This window comes from Helianthus annuus, chromosome 16 (genome assembly GCF_002127325.2).
Source record: "Helianthus annuus cultivar XRQ/B chromosome 16, HanXRQr2.0-SUNRISE, whole genome shotgun sequence".
Classification (NCBI taxonomy): domain Eukaryota; kingdom Viridiplantae; phylum Streptophyta; class Magnoliopsida; order Asterales; family Asteraceae; genus Helianthus; species Helianthus annuus.
The window spans coordinates 3,752,060-3,775,815 of record NC_035448.2 but is presented as its reverse complement, the minus strand read 5'-3'; the positions used below and the strand labels follow the sequence as shown (position 1 = coordinate 3,775,815).

General features: G+C 36.8%; 1 protein-coding gene and 1 long non-coding RNA gene across 2 annotated transcripts; one reads left to right on the top strand and one right to left on the bottom strand.

Annotated features, from left to right (window-relative positions):
• Positions 1 to 5,812: 5,812 nt before the first annotated feature.
• Positions 5,813 to 8,225, bottom strand: LOC110918826 (mitogen-activated protein kinase kinase kinase 17). Its single transcript, XM_022163107.1, has 3 exons — positions 6,884 to 8,225; positions 5,978 to 6,030; positions 5,813 to 5,879 (listed from the first exon to the last, which is right to left on the bottom strand). The coding sequence occupies exons 1-3, from the start codon at positions 8,048 to 8,050 to the stop codon at positions 5,813 to 5,815; spliced, it is 1,287 nt and encodes a 428-aa protein (XP_022018799.1). The 5' UTR covers positions 8,051 to 8,225.
• Positions 8,226 to 20,073: 11,848 nt separating this feature from the next.
• On the top strand, positions 20,074 to 23,083 carry LOC110917409. The gene is made up of 3 exons (XR_002580550.2): positions 20,074 to 20,202; positions 21,384 to 21,472; positions 22,945 to 23,083. It is a non-coding gene; the product is annotated as an uncharacterized LOC110917409 (long non-coding RNA).
• The last annotated feature ends 673 nt before the right edge of the window (positions 23,084 to 23,756 follow it).

Here is a 23,756-nt window from a genome sequence, read left to right as displayed (position 1 = left end):
GAACCTCGGCAATCTATCAAACGAAATTTCGGTACTAAGACCATATGCCAATGAATGGTTCCCACCTGGTCTTCAGTCGATTAAGATTTATATCACCCTGCACACTTTAAAATGATTGTGAGCCTACCGATACATCTTATATAGAGTTGCTTATCGTTTTTCATTTAAGGTTTAAAGAGGTTTGGATAGACCACTGATGTATTATCATTTTCTCTTTTGCTCGCCAGGAAACTCATTTTTGTTTTTCTATTGTTTTTGTGTTTTTGAAATTTTTCGATGTTTTTGGATTTTCAGATTTTGGATTTACTCCCCCTAAAATCAATAAACTAAGACAAATTGAAAACACAAAGATATTTACAAAAATGATTTTCCGATGTTGGTATTACTCGTATTTTACTTCAATGCCGTTTACCAAAATTAATTTTAATCAGAAATGATTTTATTGAATTTTGGAAAAAATCAGTTGGCATGTCGGTAAGCGGTGCGGACCATGACAACATTGACGAGTTTCATAGAGAAACAATCACGTGTGAGGTGATATTCGAGATCAATGTGTCAGGTCAAAGAGTGCTGTATGAGATGATAATAATTCATAAAGCAGCTTAAATATCGACAAGCATAGGAGAGATTAGAAATTCAAAACCGTATCCTGCAACTGCTTCGTGCGTTGCAAGGAATCTGAATGCTCTCCCAACTGGATATCCACCCGGTGTGGATTTCAAAGTCGATTTTGTAGCTACTGAAGAATCGTTTCACAGCAACATGATCAAAAACCTTTGGTTCCGGCTGGCCTTCCATATTGCACCAGCGAAGGTCTTTGACTTTCTCTTTCAGAAATGATGTGCGGATGTTCAATCCATGCCAAGGCTTCTGCACACATTTCATTGTATTCTTTCCTGAGGACCCGATCAAAAACCATAACAACCAAAATTTTGTCACGTTCTTCATTTGGTCGAATTTTGCAACTTCATTCAGCCACATTCTTTCATCAGACATTTTTGTCTACTTTTCCTTTTCCTTCCTCTCCATTAATGACAACATCATTCTCCTAGATATAACAATATTTCGGAGCCTTATGTCGCCAATCTTGTGCATGGACGCTCCACTATCAACAATCCTAAGACTATCAATAGTTCCTCCTAGAACATCCTGCACACTCATTCGGAGATTAGTTGGAGAGGGGGACCCAAGCCTTCACAGACTTGGGTCGTCCGTCATCATCGAGAATTGTAACATCCATTTCCCGATGATTCGGAATTGATGTAGCTCCCCCTGAAACAGTTACCGGTTTTGGTATCCAAATTTGTTTCTGTTTTTCATGTTTAACATCTGATTTAACAGATTTTGTTTGGATGACCTCCGGTTTTAAAACCTTTTCAACTTCTTTTCTTTGTTTCTTTTTCTGTTTCTTTTCTCGTTGTTTAACAAGACGAGGGTCCTGTTTTGGTGAAACAGATCTTTTATGGTAATTGTTACCATGGGGGGCATCAATTTTTGACTTTCTCTTGGTGAGATATGGACAATTCTTAATGATGTGTCCATACTCACAGCATTCAAAGCATGTTCTCCGCTCAACAAACCTCGGAGTATCATAACTGCAATAGCCGGATGATGAACTTCGTGATCTTGAGGTACTTGGTCCTACATCACAACCGTTTGTGTGTTGTGTATAGTTGTTTTGACTGTTTCTTTTCAAAATTTTACTTTGTTTAACAAAATCCTTATTGGATTTGTTTTTGGAAGTATCAATTTTATCAGTCCCTCTTGCTTTCACGAAGTTTATCTTCCGATCCTTTTTCTTGTTTTCGCCCTGTTTGCCTTTTCTATTCTCTTGGGCGGCATGATTTTGTTCACGGGGATCATCAACCTTTGCTTTCAACTTATGAAGATATGGACAATTTCGAATTATATGTCCAATTGTACCACACTCAAAACAATATCTTCGTTCAACAATCCCCGAAGCATCATGTGATCGTCTTGCCGACGATGATGAACTTTGTGATCCCGAGGTACTAGGTTTTGAACAGTTTTGTTCATTTCTTTTCAAAACAGTAGCTTTCTTGACAAAATCTAAGTTAGATTTATTTTCAAACGTTTCAATTTTGTCCGTTCCCGTCGATTTCACAAAGTTTACATTCTTGTTTTTCTTCTGATTCGGCTTCTTTTGAGTTTGAGCCGGTGATTTTGCTTTGGGCTTGGTGTGATTTTGCTGTTTTGGCACTGTTGGTAATTTCTTGTTGGCAAATTGTTTTCGAATTTCAGCCTTTGGAATAGGAGGGCACTGTGTAACTGTAACACGTGGTCCTGTCTTCCCCAAAAACTTACTTGTCGAATTTTCAAAGACTTTACAGATTAAGGATTGATTAACATTCTTAATGGGAAAATCTTTGTCTGAGTAAATTTTATCATCACCAACAAGAGTGTACAGCAAGTTCACACTCTCTGACTCATTCTCAGACGAGGACTCGATTGCAACAGTCTTAGCGGGTTTTGCAGGAGGATCACATAGAATGTAATTCTCGAGAGGTATGTCCCCATCTTTGACTTCCGCATCAGACTTTGCCGGGACAGCATCATCAGATTCATCATCAGAAGAATCAGCATCCTCAGTAATAACTGGAGGATCCTGATTCAGTTCAGCAGAAGACACACATGTATCTGCTGACACATCTGAATCTGAGAGTACTTCTTTCTTGTATCCGAGTCCTGCAGCAAACTCCTTTACATCTAGAGGAACAGATGGTTCAAAGAACACTCTATCCTCCTCGTCAGGCAATGCATCATAATTGTGTCTCACAGGTGGTGAACATTTTTTGTAACCTATGCATGTGACATCCCGTTTTTCTTTCTGAACGTCAATGATGTGATCCAACACATAGCTAGAGCTCAAATAACTGTCTAGCTTAAGCTGGATCGCATCACTTTCAGTTTTGACACAAGCCATCTCCTTTTGCATTATCTCAAGCCGAGATATATACAAGTTAATATCAGTTTGTTTTCTGGAAACCATTTTTGTTAATTCGGGTTTATCTTTCTTCAGGTTCTCAATTACCGATTTAAACTCTTTTTCATGGTTCTCATAAAACATGTTGGCTTCAGTGCACTTTGAAAGATCCACGGTCAACTTCTGGTTGTGAATAAATGTCACATCATACTTTTCTTGCAAAGCCTCGTGCTTACTTTGCAATTCACACCACTTGGCATTCAATGAAACATGTTTGTCTTGCAAGTCAAACAAACTAGCTTGTAAAGCATCATGTTTGCCTTGCAACTCAGACATGTTTGCTTCTAGATCAGCACACTTAACCCTTAATCTAGCACAATTATCACAATCTACAGCAGTGGGTTTATCGGCACATACCTGACTGGAATCACTCTCAGGTGTTGGCCTTTCTGCATCAGAATTAATAACCTCCCTTGATGATTCACATTTAGATCCATCCTCGCTCGAACTTGAAGTTGTATCACCCTCAACTGAAGTTGAAACATCTTCATCTGAACTTCTATCACATTCAGAACTGTTATCATTTCCCGAGGATTCACCATTGCTTGCATCTTTGACAATTTCAGTATACAACGCCGATTTTGTCTGACAACTGTTCCTTTGATCAAGAGATGATGGTTCTACAGTAGAACGATGGTGTTGTAAACCAACTGGGGGTAATGGATTTCCATACAAGTCTGTGGTCGGAGCCGGCTTTACAGGAACTTGTATTGGATTGCCAAACCAATCTGTTTTTATTTTCGGTTCACTTTGCCTTTGATTGGTAACTGATGCCCACATTTCTGCAGTAATTCGAGGTGGTGTGGGAGATTCGGCCCATGATGGAGATAAACTTGTATTCGTGTATTTTCCATCGTCTATTTTCCATCGTCTGGAGCCGGTGTACCCCACCATGAGGGAGTGAAACCTGAACTTGTATATTTACCACTGTCTGGGGCCGGATTCCACCAATTCGGATTCATGATTGATAAGCAAAATAAATGCTAAGTGAATATTCCGAAAGATCACACAGCCGAAGGATCCTGTTCGAAATCACAGACACTTGTTAATAATAGAAAGACCACAAACGAAAGATCAGATCTTGTTCGAAGGATCAACAGTGCTCGAATGATCACTGTTGAATCTCGAACAATGATTTCGAAAGATTCACAAGCTCGAAGGATTCACTATTTGAAAGATCCCTATCTTTCGAGTATATATCCTTATCTTTCGAATAACTGTCTTTCGGATAGATTCCCTGATCGAAAGATATGTTTCGGACTTCGAAGGATGGGTCGAAAGATGATGATCTATCGAGCCTTCCTTGATCGAAAGATGGTCTTTCGATGTCGAAAGATATCTTTCGAGATTCACTGACACACTGACACTGATGTGAAAGGTTGGTGAAAAGGTGATGGGTTGGTGAGAGTCAACTTTCGGCAAAAGGTATGGACAGACTGTACCTTCTTACCAACTTTGAAAATATTACCCAAAATGGACACCCCTTATCCAGAACCAGTCACCGGAATAATGACCGGAGATATGGCCGGAAATTACCAAGTCACTTAAAAACAAGTTTTCAAGTTACCCAACCCAACCTAGAACACTCCCGAAGGTTTAGAACTCGTTTTTCAGTTTTAAGATGTAAGAAAAACCACCAAAACGGGTGCTAAACCTAGTGTCCAAACACACCAAGAACTTGAACAAAACCCGGTTTTAAACAAGGTAAAGAGCCTTAGCTCTGATACCACTTGTAGGTCCCTTTCACGGAGGATGACGAACCTAAACCTTGTTATACAAACCCACTAGCGAGTGTGGAATCCAAGCTAGTGAGCAAACCGGGATGAGACAAGTATAAACACAAACACACAAAGATTCACCGATTAACACCACTGTATTAATACGTATGAAAGGTTTCAGTTACAAGCTCAATGTTCACAAATGTGCTTTGCAAACTCTCTAGTGTGTGTGTGTGTTTTCGGACAGAATGCTCTCAACTCTCTCTATCTGTCTGTGTGCATCTGTCTGTCTTGACCACACTGCATGGGTATTTATACCCATACATTGCAAGTCTGTCCGAAGGATCAAGGGGACTGCTCGATAGATGATCTATCGAGCATCCAGCATTCGAAGGATAGGCATATACCTCGAAGGATGGTGTATCCTTCGAGGTCCAACAGCATCCATCGAATGTTCATCTTTCGAGCACATCGAAGGATCTAAATCAACCTTCGAAGTCTCATCCTTCGAGACAGACAAATTACAACTAATTTACTAACTGTTGGCCAAGTCAAACCAGGAGGACGGTTGACTTGGTCAACTTACAGGACTGACAAGGACATCGTTTACATCGAGACCGAATACAGACAAAGTATAGACACAAGTGCACCAACAAAAGGAATGGTTTTAATAATAACTAAAAAGTGTTAGTTTTCGTTATGTTTAATCGTGAAAAATATTAATCTTTTTATACAGAAAATGTGAGTAGATGGTTTAATTTGAGTTCGCTCCACTTCATAAACCCATCATGCTCGCTAACTCTTTGGTACACATCCTCTTTGATCCCCCTCTTTAACAAGCCGGCGCGGAGTTTGGCATCCTTTCAAGGTGATTTGACAGTGGGCGTCAAGTCATTACACATGGTCTAAAAGAACAAAATTTCTGTGTTCAAGATTCTACATCCAATGTCTTTCAGACTTAAGCTGATCAAAATACAATCAATTGGGATATAGAAGTAGTTGCTTCAATCGAAGTTATACCAAGATCTTTGTCATATCATCCTTCTAAGAATATTATTGGTGAATTGCAAAGTGAAGGCAAGAAGTCAAATTAATCACGGTTTGAGTTGTTTTTATACCCAGGTGGCTCGGTTGCAAAATCGGTTTTCTCTTCAATGCTATATTTCTCAAATAGAACCGCAGAATTATAAAGAGACACTACCTGAGGAGAGTTGGGTAAATGCAATGTAGGAAGACTTGTTATAAGTCGAGAAACTGAGAGTATGGAAGCTTGTCGATTTGCCCGATGTTGACCTTAATACAAGATCTCTAGTGATCACACGGAGTTAAAAGAAGCAAAAAAAAAACCGGTTTAGTACGAATTATGTCTTTTGTTTAGCATAAATCCATATGTACAAGACCACCAAGTTAAGTTAAGTGGTTAATTTTCATTCCCATATTAGTGTTAAGCTACATAATAAGACCTTGCTAGAAGAGATCATTTTTGTCCAATAGTCTAGTTAGTTTAATATAGATTTACACATATGTGCAATAACCAACTGGGGTAGCCTAGTTGGCCACCGACACCCACCTCTTCTCAAAGGTACCGAGTTCGAGTCTTGGGAGTGGCATATGTCGCCCAGGGTAAGAACTCAGCATGGGGAAGTCACCGCGGAGCTAGCTTGGTCGGGTAGCGGCTCCCGGAGCGAGATCACTCCGGCGGTTGGGAGGACCGTGCACTATCCCCCACCCACATATGTGCAATATGAAATAAGAAATCGTCAAACTGTAATACTAGTAAAAGTTCCACCCCAATGCCAACAAGAAAATGCATATACTACAAAATTTATAGCAGTATTGGATTGAATTACACATACTAGGCCCCTATTTAACAAGATTTAAATCTATATATAGATAAAAAAAGGAACCAAACGCAACTATGCATTTAGTGTTTTTTTTTTAAGTTAACGCAATTTGTTAGAGAAAAATAAAATTATCAAAACGTTAAAGGTGTATAATATATATACTATAAGAGTTAAAATTAAAAACTATAATTCCATCATCAATTAGTCTTGCTACAATCTCCTTTTTATCAACCAACAACATCCAAATTCAATCAACACCCAAAAATCAAAGCTTAGCAAGTAGCAACAATATCTCTTGGAAATGGTTATAATCTTACCAGAAATCTCCGCACTTCTTGAAATCTAGCATTAATACTTTCTCCGTTTGCACTTGCAGTGACATCCACATCTTCATCTTCTGAACAAGAAGACAACCACAACTCATCATCATCAAAGAACAATGACGATGAGGTGATGGTGTTTATGTCAAAAACCTCGTGTGATTCGACCTCATCGATATCATCATCAGGCAACCCTTTTAAGAAAGGATGCTTTAACAACATGTTAGCGGTTAATCTACACATAACCTTTCCACACAAACATTTCTCCAAGAAACTCGTCCCTTCGGCAGACAAACTGCTAGAAATAGAAAACAAGTCGCGTCCATCACCAATCCGACTTGTCATCTCATGAACACCCAAATCCTGATATGAATACCTAAGCGGTTTTCCAGTCAACATCTCATAAACAATACACCCGACCGCCCAAACATCAGCAGGCTTTTCTTGAACACCATTAACCAAAGCTTCAGGTGATAGATACATAGGTGTACCCCTCCAACAAGGCCCATAATTATTCAATATATTTTTCTTAACCTGCTTAATCCTCTTCGCCGATCCCAAATCGCCAATTTTAGCAACAAAACCACTAGTTTTACCTTCATTTGCTACTAGCAATATATTTTGTGGCTTCAAATCACAATGAACATACCCTCTTTTATGAATGTGACTCAACCCGCGAAGAATGGATCGCGCATGTCGCCTCACATCCAATTCTGGCAATCCTTTTCCATTTGAGCTCTTGATTGCATCGGCTAAGGTTCCACCAGAACCATACTCCAACAACATGTTATACACCATCCGACCGCTCTCCCCGTTGGTGATTTCTTCCCCAAAACACTTGATCACGTACGGACAACCGCTAATATTATCCATAACCTCTTTCTCCTTCTGAACTGAACCCGAAGCAGAAACCTCAGCAGATTTTACGGCCATAACCGGTGGATACAAGCTGTATCTGGATTTATCGTTCTTCAAATTTGCGATGAAAACACAACCGAAACTGCCTTTTCCGATCATTACACCTCTGACCCATGCAGCACCATCTCCATACATCTTTTGTGCATGCTTCCAATCTTCTTGCTTACTTCTCTTCCCTTCATGATCCTTGTCTTCACCAAACAAGCGTCTTTTCATCGTCTTCAACTCCTGTAAGTTCATTTTCATGCAAACTGATGCGTGAAACGTAAGATTTTTGTGAAACAAATTATGCAAATTATATGTTGTGGGTATTGGTGTTATAATTGTGTACGTAAAAGCAATGAAATTAGAAGTATCACTGATCAGTGGTGAACTTAGGGTTAGGGTTTAGTAGAAGAAAGCGTATGGAATGGATATTGGTTTGTTAATGGTCGAAATGTGGATGAAAGCTTATAAATGAAGGTATATATCGCACAAAATAGCGTTTTTTTTATCTGCCTTCACGGTCACGTTTTATCCTCTACGGGACCTAGATTCTTAGGAAATTGTTTTCTCTGGAAAAGAATAAAAAGAACATCATAGATTAATTAATTTTTAATTATTAACACTACATAAATTAGTATAGAAGCCAAGGTAACAAAGTACAATTTACTTGAGCATGAGTTTTTAAAATTACTCGATTTATCTCTTTTAAAGTATGTTTTTTTATGGGAAAATATAAAATAGGAAGTTTATTTTGGCGGATAGGAAGCAATAGGATTATGACATGTGGTAATATTTAAAATAAAGAGCAAGGGTATTTTAGTCAATCATATCCTTTCTTCTTCCTTTTTCTCCCCAGTAACTTCAAAACCCGCCATTTTCAAAACCCATCTTCAACCTTTTCTTCGCTTTCTATCTCAATAATCACTACATTATAGTGCGATTTTCGTCAACAATCAATGATTCAAACACCCGATCAACGTGTTCTTCAGCTTTTTTTGAAGAAAACCCAGTTTAATTTCATACAAAATCTCGTTTTTTCTCATGATTTTGAAGATAATCACTCGATCCGTTTGATTCGATCGCTGATAAGTGTTTCTATCATTCAAATTTCGTCAATCGTTGAAGAAATCGGCTTCGATCCATGTTAGAAATTCTTTAATTTCAGTTTTATGATCTGGGTTTTTGATTTAGTCGTTGCCTTTTACGTACTTGGCGGGGTCCGGGGGCATCGCCCCTGGCGGAATTTTTTTTTTCCGATTCAACTGCTTTAATAAAAATGCATCAGAAAATTAAATTTTCTGTAAATTACCTCTGCAAAACTGCATTCGTAGACAGTTTTTTATCTTCTGCTTCCTGGTTCAGACAATTCACATACAAAACTGCAATCGTAGACAGTGTTTCTGGTTCTGTGAACAACGTCTTCTGGTCATTGCGTTTTAGACAGATTTTAGTTCTATGAACAACAGTTTCTGGTTCTGTGAACAACAATTTCTGGTCATTGCGTTTTAGACAGTTTCTGGTTCTGTGAACAACAGTTTCTGGTCATTGCGTTTTAGAAATAAAATATTTTTGAAATGTTTTTACTCATTGCGTTTTAGGTAAACACATTTGATGTGTATTCAGTTCATTGCGTTTTAGAGAGAACATTTTCTTTTGTGTTTTTAGGCTATTGCGTTTTAGAAATAAGACATTTTTATGTGTTTTCTAGGCATTGCGTTTTAGAAATAAGACATTTTTAAGTGTTTTCTAGCCATTGCGTTTTAGAAATAAGACATTTTTAAGTGTTTTCTGGCCATTGCGTTTTAGAAATAAGACATTTTTAAGTGTTTTGGGTGCATTGCGTTATAGGTAAAACACATTCATTCTATTGCGTTTTAGAAAGTACACTTTCTTTTGTGTTTTTAGGCTATTGCGTTTTAGAAATAAGACATTTATTTGTGTTTTCTGGTCATTGCGTTTTAGAAATAAGACATTTCTTTTGTGTTTTTGGTGCGTTGCGTTTTAGAAAAAGTCATTTTTATGTTTTTTTTTCATTGCGTTTTACGCAACTGGGTTTTCTCCATTGCGTTTTACGCAACTGGGTTCTCAAAAAAAATCGAAAATATAGCAATAGTATACTCGTTTTAAAGATAAAAACGCTCGTTTTTTGTGCAATTTTTGTAAAAAAAATAATGTCGTATGAAAAAGTTATTAACGTTTAAAAAATTGGAGGGAATTGGAGGAGAGAGAAACTATTGTGTTGGATTGACTAGAATGCCCCTAACAAACCCACGCACCTCTTTTTTTTTTTTTTTTTTGCTTCAATTTAATTCATTTAATCTTAGCCCTTGATTAACTAAATGGATGGTCAAGATCACTTCCTAGCCTTCTTAGCCAAATAAACTTCCTATTGTCTCTCCACCCTGTTTTTTTATGAAAACTCTAATATACTGTTACGAGTGATTATTTTTACCTTCGTTTTGATATTAGTTTCCTCATAACGGAGTTGTGTGTGATAATATACAACTTATCCAAACGTAGTCGAACAAGTAATCAAAACCCTTTTAGGTTTTTTTTTTCTTTTTATTTTTTGCTTCAATTTCATTCATTTAATCTTAGCCTTTGATTAACTAAATGGATGGTCAAGATCACTTCCTAGCCTTCTTAGCCAAATAAACTTTCTATTGTATCTCCATCCTGTTTTTTTATGAAAACTCTAATATACTGTTACGAGTGATTATTTTTACCTTCATTTTGATATTAGTTTCCTCGTAACGGAGTTGTGTGTGATAATATACAACTCATCCAAACATAGTCGAACAAGTAATCAAACCCCTTTTAGGTTTTTTTTTTCTTTTTTTTTCTGTTTTTTATCTTCCTTTATAGGTGTTTTCTTTTTAAATTTACTAAATGGATAGTTTTTAAACTATTTTAGTTTTATAACAAAGGAATGGTTTTGATAATAACTAAAAAGTGTTAGTTTTTGTTATGTAGTGGTTTAATTGTGAAAAAATATTTAATCTTTTTATACAGAAAATGTGAGTAAATGGTATAATTTGAGTTCGCTCCACTTCATAAACCCATTTGTTGATGCCCTTTTGTGTCTGTCACTAGTCTTGTAATTACGATGTATTTTGTACGGTCTTTTGTCGTTTATCGGGTCTATATTTGCCGTCGACCAAGTCGGATATCCTCCTATCCGCTTGTGTCCGACTTGTTTGTCTCCTTTTGGTATGTAATGATAACACGAACAATGCATGTTGCATACAAGGGTATTTCTGTCATTATGATTGTGTTTGTTTGTGGTTTGCTGCAACTGTCTGTTTGCAGCAAACAGATCACATATTGCAGCCTTCGACGAAACAGGCTGTTTCGTCGAACATATAACGACGAAACAAGCCTTGGTCATTTGATTCTGTTTCGTCATGTTCAGCGACGAAACAGACTTGTTTCGTCGTCTGATTGGGCTTGTTTTGGCCCAGTGTCTGGCCCATTGTGTTTCGTCGAGCCCACCTTGTGTTTCGTCGAACGCTGGCCCAGGCTGCTATATATAAGCACATTCTGTTTCGATCAGAGCAAGAGATGAGAGAATACCCTTAAAGTTACTCTGTCAAATTGTGTGTGTATCAGTTTGATCTGGTTCTCATCCCGTTTAATCAATAGATTGTGTTTCGTTGGTTAAACCATTGTGTGTTACCGTCTTACATGTTTGATTTGGCTTAGTTACGTGGATTCCGCACACGTGACTTTGTTTGCTATAAACAAGGATTAGGTTGTGCTATCGATCCTCCGATTTCGGGACCTACAAGTGGTATCAGAGCTTTAGGCTCTTATCCTTGTTTAAAATCAAACATCGTTCAGTTGTTATCAAGTGTTTGTGGTTGATTTTCAAAAGGTTTCTTAAAAATTCATATTTTCCGGAAAAGTGCTATAAAAAACTGCTTAAATATTGTTGTTTGCTAAAGAGTTTTGTCAAAAACCTTGTTAGATTGATTGTGCTAGTGATAAACCGGGTTTTTATTGAAAGTCTTGTGCAATTTCGCGTTTTCAGAAAATTTGTTGGTGACCGAAAAATTCATATTTCTGGGCTTGTTCTTCATATATTCAAGAAACATTCAAGTGTTCTTGAGTATTCATTGTTTTTAAAATTTAAAGTTAAAACCAAAAAGAATTAAATGAATTAAAAAAATTGTTCTCCATATTTGGTTGGTGGTTAAGAATGGTGTAAGCTGAAAACGGGTTACTTTGTCAGTGAAAAGGTAAGGTTTGGGTTGAAAAGTCTCACCAACCAATTCACCAACTATCTGTTTACTTTATCAACGAATCAGGTTAACGAAGAAACAAGCAAACGACGAAACAAAAGCGTTTCGCCGATAACAATCTTCGACGAAATACAAACTGTTTCGCCATAATCCATCGACGAAACACGTTTCGTTTCGTCATAAGTGATTTCGACGAAACAGAATCTGTTTCGTGGGAAGTGTTTCATCGTGTGTATTGTCATTTTTAAACAGAAGGTTTGCAAAAGTGTTATAACATTGTGTTTTCAAGTATTTGATCAGGTATTCTACTTGTATACATCAAAGATGAGTTGCACAAGTCCGTGGGATTGGAGTACGGACCCACAACCAGGTCAAGATCAAACTTCCGCAGCTGCGTGGGCAAGAAGTATGTTTCCTCAACCATCCATATGTGCAAGTCAATGGGCGTTAGTGTCGAATCAGAATCAAAGTATTCAAAATCTTCTGCTTAGCGAAAGTGAAACGGGTAGCAACAATCGCCCACCCAAGTTGAATCATATGAACGACTTTCCATCATGGAAAGGTCGTTTCCACACATACGTTCAAGGGCAAAGCACCGAACTTTGGACGTGTTTCATTAATGCATTCAACCCTGCCCTCGAAGTAGCAGCATCAACTTCAGCAGGTTATGCTAATATGCTTGAAGATGACAAGAAAGCTTATGACTTAGAGAAAAAGGCATTTGCTATTCTTACACAAGCGCTTAACAAAGAAATCTATCATCAATTCTCTTACTGCAAAGACACGAAAACATTATGGGATGCCTTGGTAGCGAGAGGAGAAGGAAATACAGCTACTCGAAAGTCTCGCCATGATTTGTTAATGAAAGAGTTTGAATCATTTTAGTTCTTGGAAAATGAAACCCTAAATGATATGACTACACGTTTTTATCATTTGATTAGTGAAATGTTTGCTTATGGGGTTTTGGCAACTCAACAGGAAATGGTTGCTAGGTTTGCTGATGCTTTACCTCCAAAGTGGAGTTCGTTCATTGAGTTGCTGAAGCATACGGGTACTCTAGATACGGTCAACATCTATGAATTTATTCAGAAGCTGGAACACAAGAATGATGAAGAAATCTGGAAAGCTAAACGAGTTCCTGCTCCTCAAAATACATAAATGTACCTTCCAGGATTCGACTCTTTGGCCAGATCCAGTGCAGCTCAGCAACCAAAACTGCAAATGACATTTGTGTTAAATACAAGTTCCTTTCCGTTTCCTCAGTCAACTCCTACTCCGGCTTTCGATCCAAGGGCCTATATTCCAACACCTCAACCTTCACCTCCAGTTAATACTACTTAACCTCAGTTCGATCCAAGGGCTTACATTCCTGTTCCATCACAACCACAAGTCCAACCACAACAGCAAGCTCATTATACCAACAATCCTCCACCTCAAAACCCTAACACGGTCCGAGTCGATACTTCAAACCCCTCACAAGTTAGCATTGAAGTAGCAAAGGAGCATATGGAACTCATTAATACGATGGTCAGTGCTTACTGCGGTTTGGTCGCAGGTCAAATTGGAAACATCAATATGACCAATGAAGATTATCAACAGATCGACCGTGATGAAATGGAGTTAATGGATATCAAATGGGCATTTGCAAGTGCAGTTAGAAGGGCAAAGGACTTCATGGCTCGAACCGAAAGAACTTCGTTGGAAGGAAAAAAGGATACGAAGTACGGGTTTGATATAAATGCAGTCACATGTTTCAATTGTGGGGAAAAGGGGCACTTCAAACGTGAGTGCACCCGACCTAGCAAACAAGGCAATCAGAACCCATTCAGAAATCAGACGAGTACTTCCAATGTCAATGCCCATCAAGAGAATCGTGAAAGGAGGATTGTAGCAGTGAATAACATGTCACACCCCAAAATCCACACTGCGGAGTACCACCGCTTGGAGGCGTGACATGACCAGGATCAAGCCACCAATCATATTGAACATAGCATTTAAATATTAAAAGTAATCAAAACAAACCATCACAATATAATTGGTGTTTAGCAAAACATAATTCGAGTAGCGGAAGCATAAGTATGTAAACCCAAAGTGAATCATAAGTTCAAATGTTTAAACGTTAACATGGCATCCACGATCCATGTCCCACAACGACCTGCTCCTCCCTGTGCAAGCTCCATAAGTACCTAAGGTCCTGCAAGGCATGCAGCAGAGAGTCAACGACTAGTTGAGCGAGTTCACAGTAAGTAAGTTCGTAATAGCAAAACGTATGTTCATTTAGTGGGGGCTTCCCAAGTATGTATGTACTACTAGTGGGGGTTTCCCGTGATTATACTTATTACTAGTGGGGGCTACCCATATTTATACTTACTAGACTATTTGCAACCATATGTTCTTCTTAGCCCGAGAACAGGAATACGTACAAGGTCACGTAGGTTTTACGTGAGTGCCCTTCCCCGAGGACAGTGGTACGCGTGGGGTTTACGTAGGTTTTACGTAAGTGTCCTTCCGACCCGGAAGACAGTAGTAGGTATGAGTTTACGTAGGTTTTACGTAAGTGTCCTCCCGACCCGGGAGACAGTGGTAGATACTAATTTACGTAGGTTTTACGTAAGTGTCCTGACTAACCTGAGGACGATGGTATATAGTCTAGCAATAGCGTAAGTACGAGTAATTATCCAATCCAAATCTTCCAACCCAATTCCCAACCCGGGAATCCCATGCCTTGGCTGTGTGAACTCACCTTGGTTTGCTCGGCAGATACACAGAAAGCTCAAGTAAGCTATATGGTGATCAACCACGTCCTAGCATGGTTATCATACAAGTCAGGTTCGTATTCGAATATGGCACGTATGTTCTACACGTAATGTACACAAGTAAAATCATGGCATGCACAAGTATTTCATAGCAGTCCAAAAGCAGACACGTAAACAAGTCCAAGTATCCGGCCCAATCAGTTGGGCTCGTGACAGTGCAAGTCCAATGATAATGTGCAAGTGTTCACGGTCTCGAGTCGAGACTAACGATCTCGAGTCGAGACTAAGCGGTCTCGAGTTGTACTGGTTTCGAAGTCTCGAGTCGCAACAAGGAGGCAAACGGAAACCCGCGACAAAGAAAGAGAACAAGACGGAAGAGGAGATTATGTCTGAAAAGCGTCATAATCAAATCGCTTATCTGGATCCGGAATTTGTTGATGCACTTTTGTGTCTGTCACTAGTCTTGTAATTACGATGTATTTTGTACGGTCTTTTGTCGTTTATCGAGTCTGTATTTGCCGTCGACCAAGTCGGATATCCTCCTATCCGCTTGTGTCCGACTTGTTTGTCTCCTTTTGGTATGTAATGATAACACGAACAATGCATGTTGCATACAAGGGTATTTCTGTCATTATGATTGTGTTTGTTTGTGGTTTGCTGCAACTGTCTGTTTGCAGCAAACAGATCACATATTGCAGCCTTTGACGAAACAGGCTGTTTCATCGAACATATAACGACGAAACAGGCCTTGGTCATTTGATTCTGTTTCGTCATGATCAGCGACGAAACAGACTTATTTCGTCGTCTGATTGGGCTTGTTTTGGCCCAGTGTCTGGCCCATTGTGTTTCGTCGAGCCCACCTTGTGTTTGGTCGAACACTGGCCCAGGCTGCTATATATAAGCACATTCTATTTCGTTCAGAGCAAGAGATGAGAGAATACCCTTAAAGTTACTCTGTCAAATTGTGTGTGTATCAGTTTGATCTGGTTCTCATCCCGTTTAATCAATAGATTGTGTTTCGTTGGTTAAACCATTGTGTGTTACCGTCTTACATGTTTGATTTGGCTTAGTTACGTGGATTCCGCACACGTGACTTTGTTTTCTATAAACAAGGATTAGGTTGTGTTATCGATCCTCTAATATCGGGACCTACACCATCATGCCCGTTAACTCTTTGGTACACATCCTCTTTGATCCCCCCTCTTTAACAATCCGGCGTGGTGTTTAGCATCCTTTCAAGGTGATTTGACAGTGGGCGCCAAGTCACTACACATGGTCTAAAAGAACAAAATTCCGGTGTTCAAGATTCTACATCCAATGTCTTTTAGACTTAAGCCGATCAAAATACAATCAATCGAGAAATAGAAGCAGTTGTTTCAATTAAAGTTACGCCAAGATCTTTGGCATATCATCCTTCTAAGAATATTATTGGTGAACTGCAAAGTGGAGTGAAGACAAGAAGTTAAATTAATCAGGGTTTGAGATGTTTTTATACCCAAGTGGCTCGGTTGCAAAATCGTTTTTCTCTTCAATGCTATATTTCTCAAATAGAAACGTAGAATTACAAAGAGACACTGACTAAGGAGAGTTGGGTAAATGCAATGCAGGAAGAATTGTTATAACTCGAGAAACTGAGTGTATGGAAGCTTGTCGATTTGCCCGATGTTGACCTTAATACAAGATCTTTAGTGATCACACGGAGTTTAAAGAACAAAGATTAAAAAAATAAAAAAGGGGTTTAGTACGAATTATGTCTTTTGTTTAGCATAAATCCATAAGTAAAGTTAAGTTAAGCGGTTAATTTTCATTCCCAGATTAGTGTTAAGCTACATAATAAGACCTTGCTAGAAGAGATCATTTTTGTCCAATAGTCTAATTAGTTTAATATATACACTAGTAGGAAACCCGCGCGATGCGGCGGGGGCGACAATTGACAATGCGGTACTCGTTTTCTGATAGTTTATCAATCCTCTAGTGGATTTTCACACGCTTACGACAGATACTAATTTTTAATAATGTTTAAATGGAAACGTAAACGTAACGATACCTTCATGTAACATATTAAAAAGGTACGTAGAATTAAAATATTATAGTGAGTTCCTTTATTTTACGCAACAGGATTTAGGTCAATACTGATTTGGTTCATTACGACACTAACAATCGATACCCTTACCGATATTATTCGATTGGAAATCTGAATAGCTTATGCTACCAAACAAGTACTATACTCTGAAATCTGAATACAACTATGTTTTCATCAAAATTTATGTGGTAATGTGGGAAAAAATTAATACAATTGTATTCGGCCTTTTTTTAATAAGTTAACGAATACAAGTATTAAAGAGTAGCAAATTAAACACACTAGTAGAAAACGGAAGAGTTTAGGCCGTTCAATATTTTGTTTTAAGCGGTTCATAACCTAAAACCTCCTAAAACATTGCTTTATTTATTTTCTTGCCAATTAATAGCCCAAAAAAATAAATAATCGCTTAAAAAATCTCATTATGGGCGGTGTACAGTGAACTCCCAAACAACTATTTTATTTTGGGCCAAATTTGGTGAAAGCCCAGAAAAATAAGATTTTTCATGTAAGCGGCAAATGATACCGCCAAACATTTTACTAAAAAATAATTACCTCAAAATGGATCTTCCAAACAAACTTAGAGAGACTTGAAACCCTAACCTCTCTTCCCCAAATCGCAACGCACAGAAGAAATTGGTAACAACTCTACTTTTTTTCCTTATATCTTTCCTTTCTAGTGTAATCTTTTGAATGAAATTGATTATTATTCTAGAATTTTAGTTTGTTGATATGTGTTGGAGCTTATTTTGAAGAGATTTGTGAAGTTTAAGTAGTTTTGAATGAAATTGATTATTGTTCTAGAATTTTAGGGGTTTATGAGTATCTCATGTGGTCTCTTATATTTGTTGGTTGATTTTGATATAATATATGTATGTGTGTATCAGTGCATTGTTATTCCTTCTTCAATTCAATAAAGTTTTCTTTTAATCTTCGTTTATGGCTTATTATTATTATTATTATTATTATTATTATTATTATTATTATTATTATTATTATTATTATTATTATTATTATTATTATTATTATTGTTATTGTTATTATATTATGCTCTTTTTATACTAGTGATTTGATAGGTGATCTTTCATTCTTATTTCTTATATATAGTTTTACATTTTAAAGCCACTAAATTTAAGTTTATTATAGTTCTATTGCTTAAATAAATCTTTTGAAACCCCAGATGGATATGTTTTTGATGACAAAAGTCATGTTTATTTGCTAATTAGTCAACATCTTGTTTTTAATTTTCTGCATATTAGAGAGTTAGATCTTGATTAAGCATATAGTTGGTTTTTCTGCATATTTTCTGTTGGACATAACTATAAGTGTTATAGTTAATATGCTTATTGATAGCAATTGCGACCCAGAATTGCTAGCCGTCGTTCGTCAGTACAATCAAGTTAAAGATGGCCATACGGTTTGGCATCGGTATGGGTCCGTCCGACCAAACCAAAAGGCGATCCATGACCCGCTTAATGCTTATGATTCTGCAAACCCACAATCCATTTGGCGCCAAAAGACTACAAGCATATTGTGTTTTATGGATGGATACTTGATTAATCATGTCAGGTTGATGTAGTAAGAAAATACTATGTATCCACCTGCTACTCTTATACATTCCCTAACATATGTTATACAAAAATCATATAAGTACACTAATTTTGGTTCCTACGTAGATAAACAAGTCAACTGTAGCTTTTTGCAACACAAAGTTATCAAATGTATGCTTAACGGTGCAACAATCCAGTAGTTTACATTTTTGCCACACAATAATGTTACGGGCACCATAAACAAAATGCATGCTCTAAGTTTTGTTGCCTCTCTTTGAAGCTGATATAATTTTCAAAACTGCAATTATTCTAGGAAGAAGTTCAGTTATTTCACTCGGTTTTCGATGCAAAGTTCAGGTAAGTACCCACACATTATGTGTTCTTTACCTCCTTTTGCTTTTAATTTGATTCTGAGTTCCTACCCTATTGCCCACATGAACTATACTAATTTTAATCTGAATTCCTACGAATATCTCCCATACTTTGAACTCTACTAATGTTTTCATCTAGATACTTAACGATTAGACTATTATTTAAAAGTTACATAGACAAATTGGCTACTCAAATGTTGTTAGTTTGATCTAAATTTGAAGTGTAATGTGATTTTATATCTGTGTATATTCATTTTGTTATCTTACACCATTATATTCTTTATGGGTATTTGTTTACATATTTTGATGAAAAAATAGTTGGAGGAAAATCAGACTAAGGAGATCCACGTAGAAAAAGAGACGCACGAGGAGATGCTTTTGACGCAGAGGTAACTGTTTCCTAAGACCCTCTTCTCTAAATCATTTGAATAGAGGTGGCGAATTGCATTGTTGTGGGTCAAAGGAGTCTAGCCAACCTGTTATCATTTATTGTCTTTTATTGCATTGGTTTTATAAATTAAGTGATGTTTTAAATATTGTATTACAGTATACAAAGGCTCGTTATGTTCGTCAAGATACTAAGATAAGTAATATATTGGCATGGCACTGAAAGCAAAGGTATGTGTAAAAGAGTTTCAACATTAGATAAACATATACTTGCTCTATAGTCTATATATTATATTTTATTTTTTTAATTGGATTTCATGATTTTGAAGATAAGATTTTCACGGTGATTATGCATAGGAAAAAGATTACATAGCTTCAGAACATGGGATTGCACTTAAAAACAACCGCAAAAGGAAGTTGAGCAAAAGGCTAAAACAAAACAAGTAAAAACGAGTAGCTCAACTCAATTCTAAACTCAGGTTAAAATTAGTACTAAAGAGTTCATATAATGATATATTTACTTTTTAACTCTCAAAAGCAAAATCCTAGCTCATTTTTTTAACACTTGAACAACTTATAACTTGGGTTAACAGGTATGCATGCATAGTGTCAAATTTTCACCAGAATCGCCACATCGCGCTCACACTATTTATCATTGCACATCGCACTTTAAACTCGCAGCGTAGCGCTGGCAACGACACTAGTGGTAAGTTGAAGAGTTAGCTGTAACACCCCAAAAACGGGTTTGGTAAATTAAAACCCGGTTGATATAAAGAAATGAGTTTTTTAGTCTCTTATATAATCAAAATGAAACTTGAGGGACCAAAACCGTTATGTGGGGAACATGAGTTTTATAAACTAAGGTTAAAGCACCACACACACAGTATATGTGTGTGTATCGATGTCCAGGAAGAAGAAAAAGGGTTCAAACCCTAGTCTCTCTAAAATCTTCAAATTGGAAGGCTAAATGAAGCTTAAATTCATAACCGAGCCTGGATTAATGATCACCTTCACAAGGGGATCATAAGGTATGTTTTAAAACCTAGATTGGTGATCTTGCACGAAGTGGGTTATGTTCTAATCCATGAATTGGTATGAAATTAAGTATGAGCATGTGTTAGAATCATCATATAGAATATGGATTATGAACGATTTGGAGTAATTTGATGTTTGGAGGTGAAACCCACTTCTAGTGGTGAAGATGGCGACATGGGTGTGTCACCCATGTCCAATCCTTGTTCAAATCTTGTTGTGCTATGTTGCATGTAATGCGTTCTTGTTAGGTAGATTGAATGTAATATGAATTTGTTGATGTTTTTGTGTTAATTGATGAATGAAAGCATGAAGTAGGAAGTAAATCATGAAACACTTGTACATTATGCATAAATTGTGGTATGCACACCAAGTGTTTGATGAAATGCCTAGGTGAGATTAATAGATGAAATGGTATGCGAGTAATGGATGAAATCGTATAATATGGGGATATGATGTATTTGATGATAAATAAACATGAGAAATCTATTTTTAGATGGAATTCATGTAGGATTTGGTTGGCCATGTTATTTGGTAAAAGTATGCATTAGAATATTGTACTCTATGTTGGAGTGGTATGATGTTTACTACATGTTTGAATAATTGCTTAATCAAAAATTGATAAGTAAAAGTACACTAAATGTGAATCATATGAGATCATTAGAACAGGATGAAGTTAGAATGATGTTGGGTTGTTAAGCATAGGTCATGGTGTTAGTTGTAGAATTATGTTACTAGAATGAACGGAATTAAATATGTTTGGTATGTGCATATAACTAGATGATCATGTGGTTGTATGCTTATTGCATCGTAAGTATGAAATGTATATAGTGTCATTAGTATAGTCTACTATAATGACATGGCTGTATGAGGTTAAGTCGAAAGTTCATATCATAAATTGTTGACTTTTTGAAAGTCAACTGTGCATAAGTAGCAATGTTAGACTTTTGTCACAATTGTAATATTATAGAAAGTCATATGATGCGTGTTATATCCATATGTGTTATATGTGATAACATGATGAATTATATGAGTTTGAAAGATTGACTTGTGGAAATATGCCTTATGCTTGTTAGAATTGACAAATGAAAGTCAAATGTGAAACATGAATTTGATATGATTGTTAATATGTACAATCATGTATGCTAACAAGAATGTGAATGCGATGACATGAAAGTATAGGGATCATGTCAAGATAGATGGAAGCATGGAAGGTTAACGGGTAAAAAGGAGGCGAGGAAACGGATGCGAATACGAACACTTAAGGTAAGTGATTTCTAAAATCACTTCTTATTTATAAATAAAGTTTAATATGTGGTATATAGGGAAACCAAGTAAGAATTTACAGGTAAGGGTATGTACCAAGGTAAGTTCATATGAACTTCGTCTATCCTTAATGTAAATTAAGATGATAGTTTCATCATGTTAATGGAATGTGCATGATGTTGCTGAATGTTCATTGTGTTAATGGAATGTGCATTATGTTGCTGAATGTTCATTGTGTTAATGGAATGTGCATAAATGTTGCTGAATGTTCATCGTGTTAAGGGAATGTGCATTTTGTTGCTGAATGTTCACCGTGTTAATAGAATGTTCATTATGCTGCTGAATGTTCATCGTGTTAATAGAATGTTCATTATGTTGCTGAATGTTCACCGTGTTAATGGAATGTTCATTATGTTGTTGAATATTCATCGTGTTAATAGAATGTTCATTATGTTGCTGAATGTTCATCGTGTTAAGGGAATGTTCATTATGTTGCTGAATGTTCATCGTGTTAAGGGAATGTTCATTATGTTGCTGAATGTTCATCGTGTTAATAGAATGTTCATTATGTTGTTGAATGTTCACCGTGTTAATGGAATGTTCATTATGTTGATGAATGTTCATCGTATTAATAGAATGTTCATTATGTTGCTGAATGTTCATCGTGTTAATAGAATGTTCATTATGTTGCGGAATGTTCACCGTGTTAATGGAATGTTCATTATGTTGCTGAATGTTGATCGTGTTAATAGAATGTTCATTATGTTGCTGAATGTTCATCGTGTTAATAGAATGTTCATTATGTTGCTGAATGTTCACCGTGTTAATAGAATGTTCATTATGTTGCTGAATGTTCACCGTGTTAATGGAATGTTCATTATGCTGCTGAATGTTGATCGCGTTAATAGAATGTTCATTATGTTGCTGAATATTCATCGTGTTAATGGAATGTTCATCATGTTTGTTGGAAGTTAGTCGGTTATGTTTGTTTGTAATTGCATTGATTTATGTTGATATGTTTATAGATAAGGCCCAACTTACAATAAGTGAATGTGACTTGTATGTATGTATGTAGATATGGAACTGTAGCGTGTGTAAGTAGTGTGAACTTGTATGTACGCACATATGAATGGGATACGTATGAATGTACTTAGATATATGAAAGTGTATACACGTGTTGTAATCTAATGATTGTAGATCACTAGTATACATATATGTGAAGATGTGGGTTTTCAATATGTTTGAGATTACGTAACCCTAACCATGTTACTATTGAGAATGAAATGGAGTGCAGGTATGGGAACGCCGGACTCTCGAGGAATTGATGTCGTACTCGAGTAAATAAAATTGAGAGGATGTTTCAATGGAATAGCTTACGTAGTTAGAATATGATATAGCCTTTTAAGTATATGTATTAAATTATATATGATGTCACCATGTACTAACGTGTTGGTTATATATGGTGATCGCAGGTTAGTCAGATATTCATGATGGACAAGTGAACGAGGGTCGAGTTAAAGATCATGGATTGTACGGGAAAGTGGTCACGTTGTTTGTAATTATTTGTTAACATAGTTACATTAAATAAATGATGAATGATGTATTTATGTTAAAAGGTTGACCTAAATGGTATTCAAGTATGATAGAGTAGTTAAAAGAAAAGAAATTTTATGGTACGTATTTCCGCTGCGTCTTTTCAGTTAAAGCGTGTTAGGGTCTTACAAGTTGGTATCAGAGCCCTGGTTTGAGGGAAATCAAGTATGAGGAAGTAAATACTTGAACTCAAACCTGTGTGCTCTTGTGATAAGGAACCCGTACAATCTGAGACTCGATCAAGATCTAAGTGTAGAAGCAAAGGTAAGTATGTACTTAAGTATGCATTTGAAGAAAACAAATAGTATGTTATGTGTAAGGTAAGCATGATTGCTTGGAAAGGATGATCCGTGAATGCGGTCTAGGACCGACGTCAAGGCATGTAATAAGAGTGACCCCAGGTACGTAAATTTAACATGTGGGCGCACATAATGGTATGATCTAGCAAGTGAAAGAAAATTTTGAATGAAATATAATAATGGAATGGTAATGAAGAGTTGAAAACGTTACACGTGCCGAAACTTATTTCTTCGGACATAAGGCGGTGATTACACGAAGACACGAAACTAGTATGTGGATTGTGTACCTGACCACTACACAAGAAACATATGATATTCGTGAGACCGTGATAATTGTTACAGGTATGTCAGTTAGAATTAGGAAGTAGGTGGACGTGAGGGTGAAGAGAAAT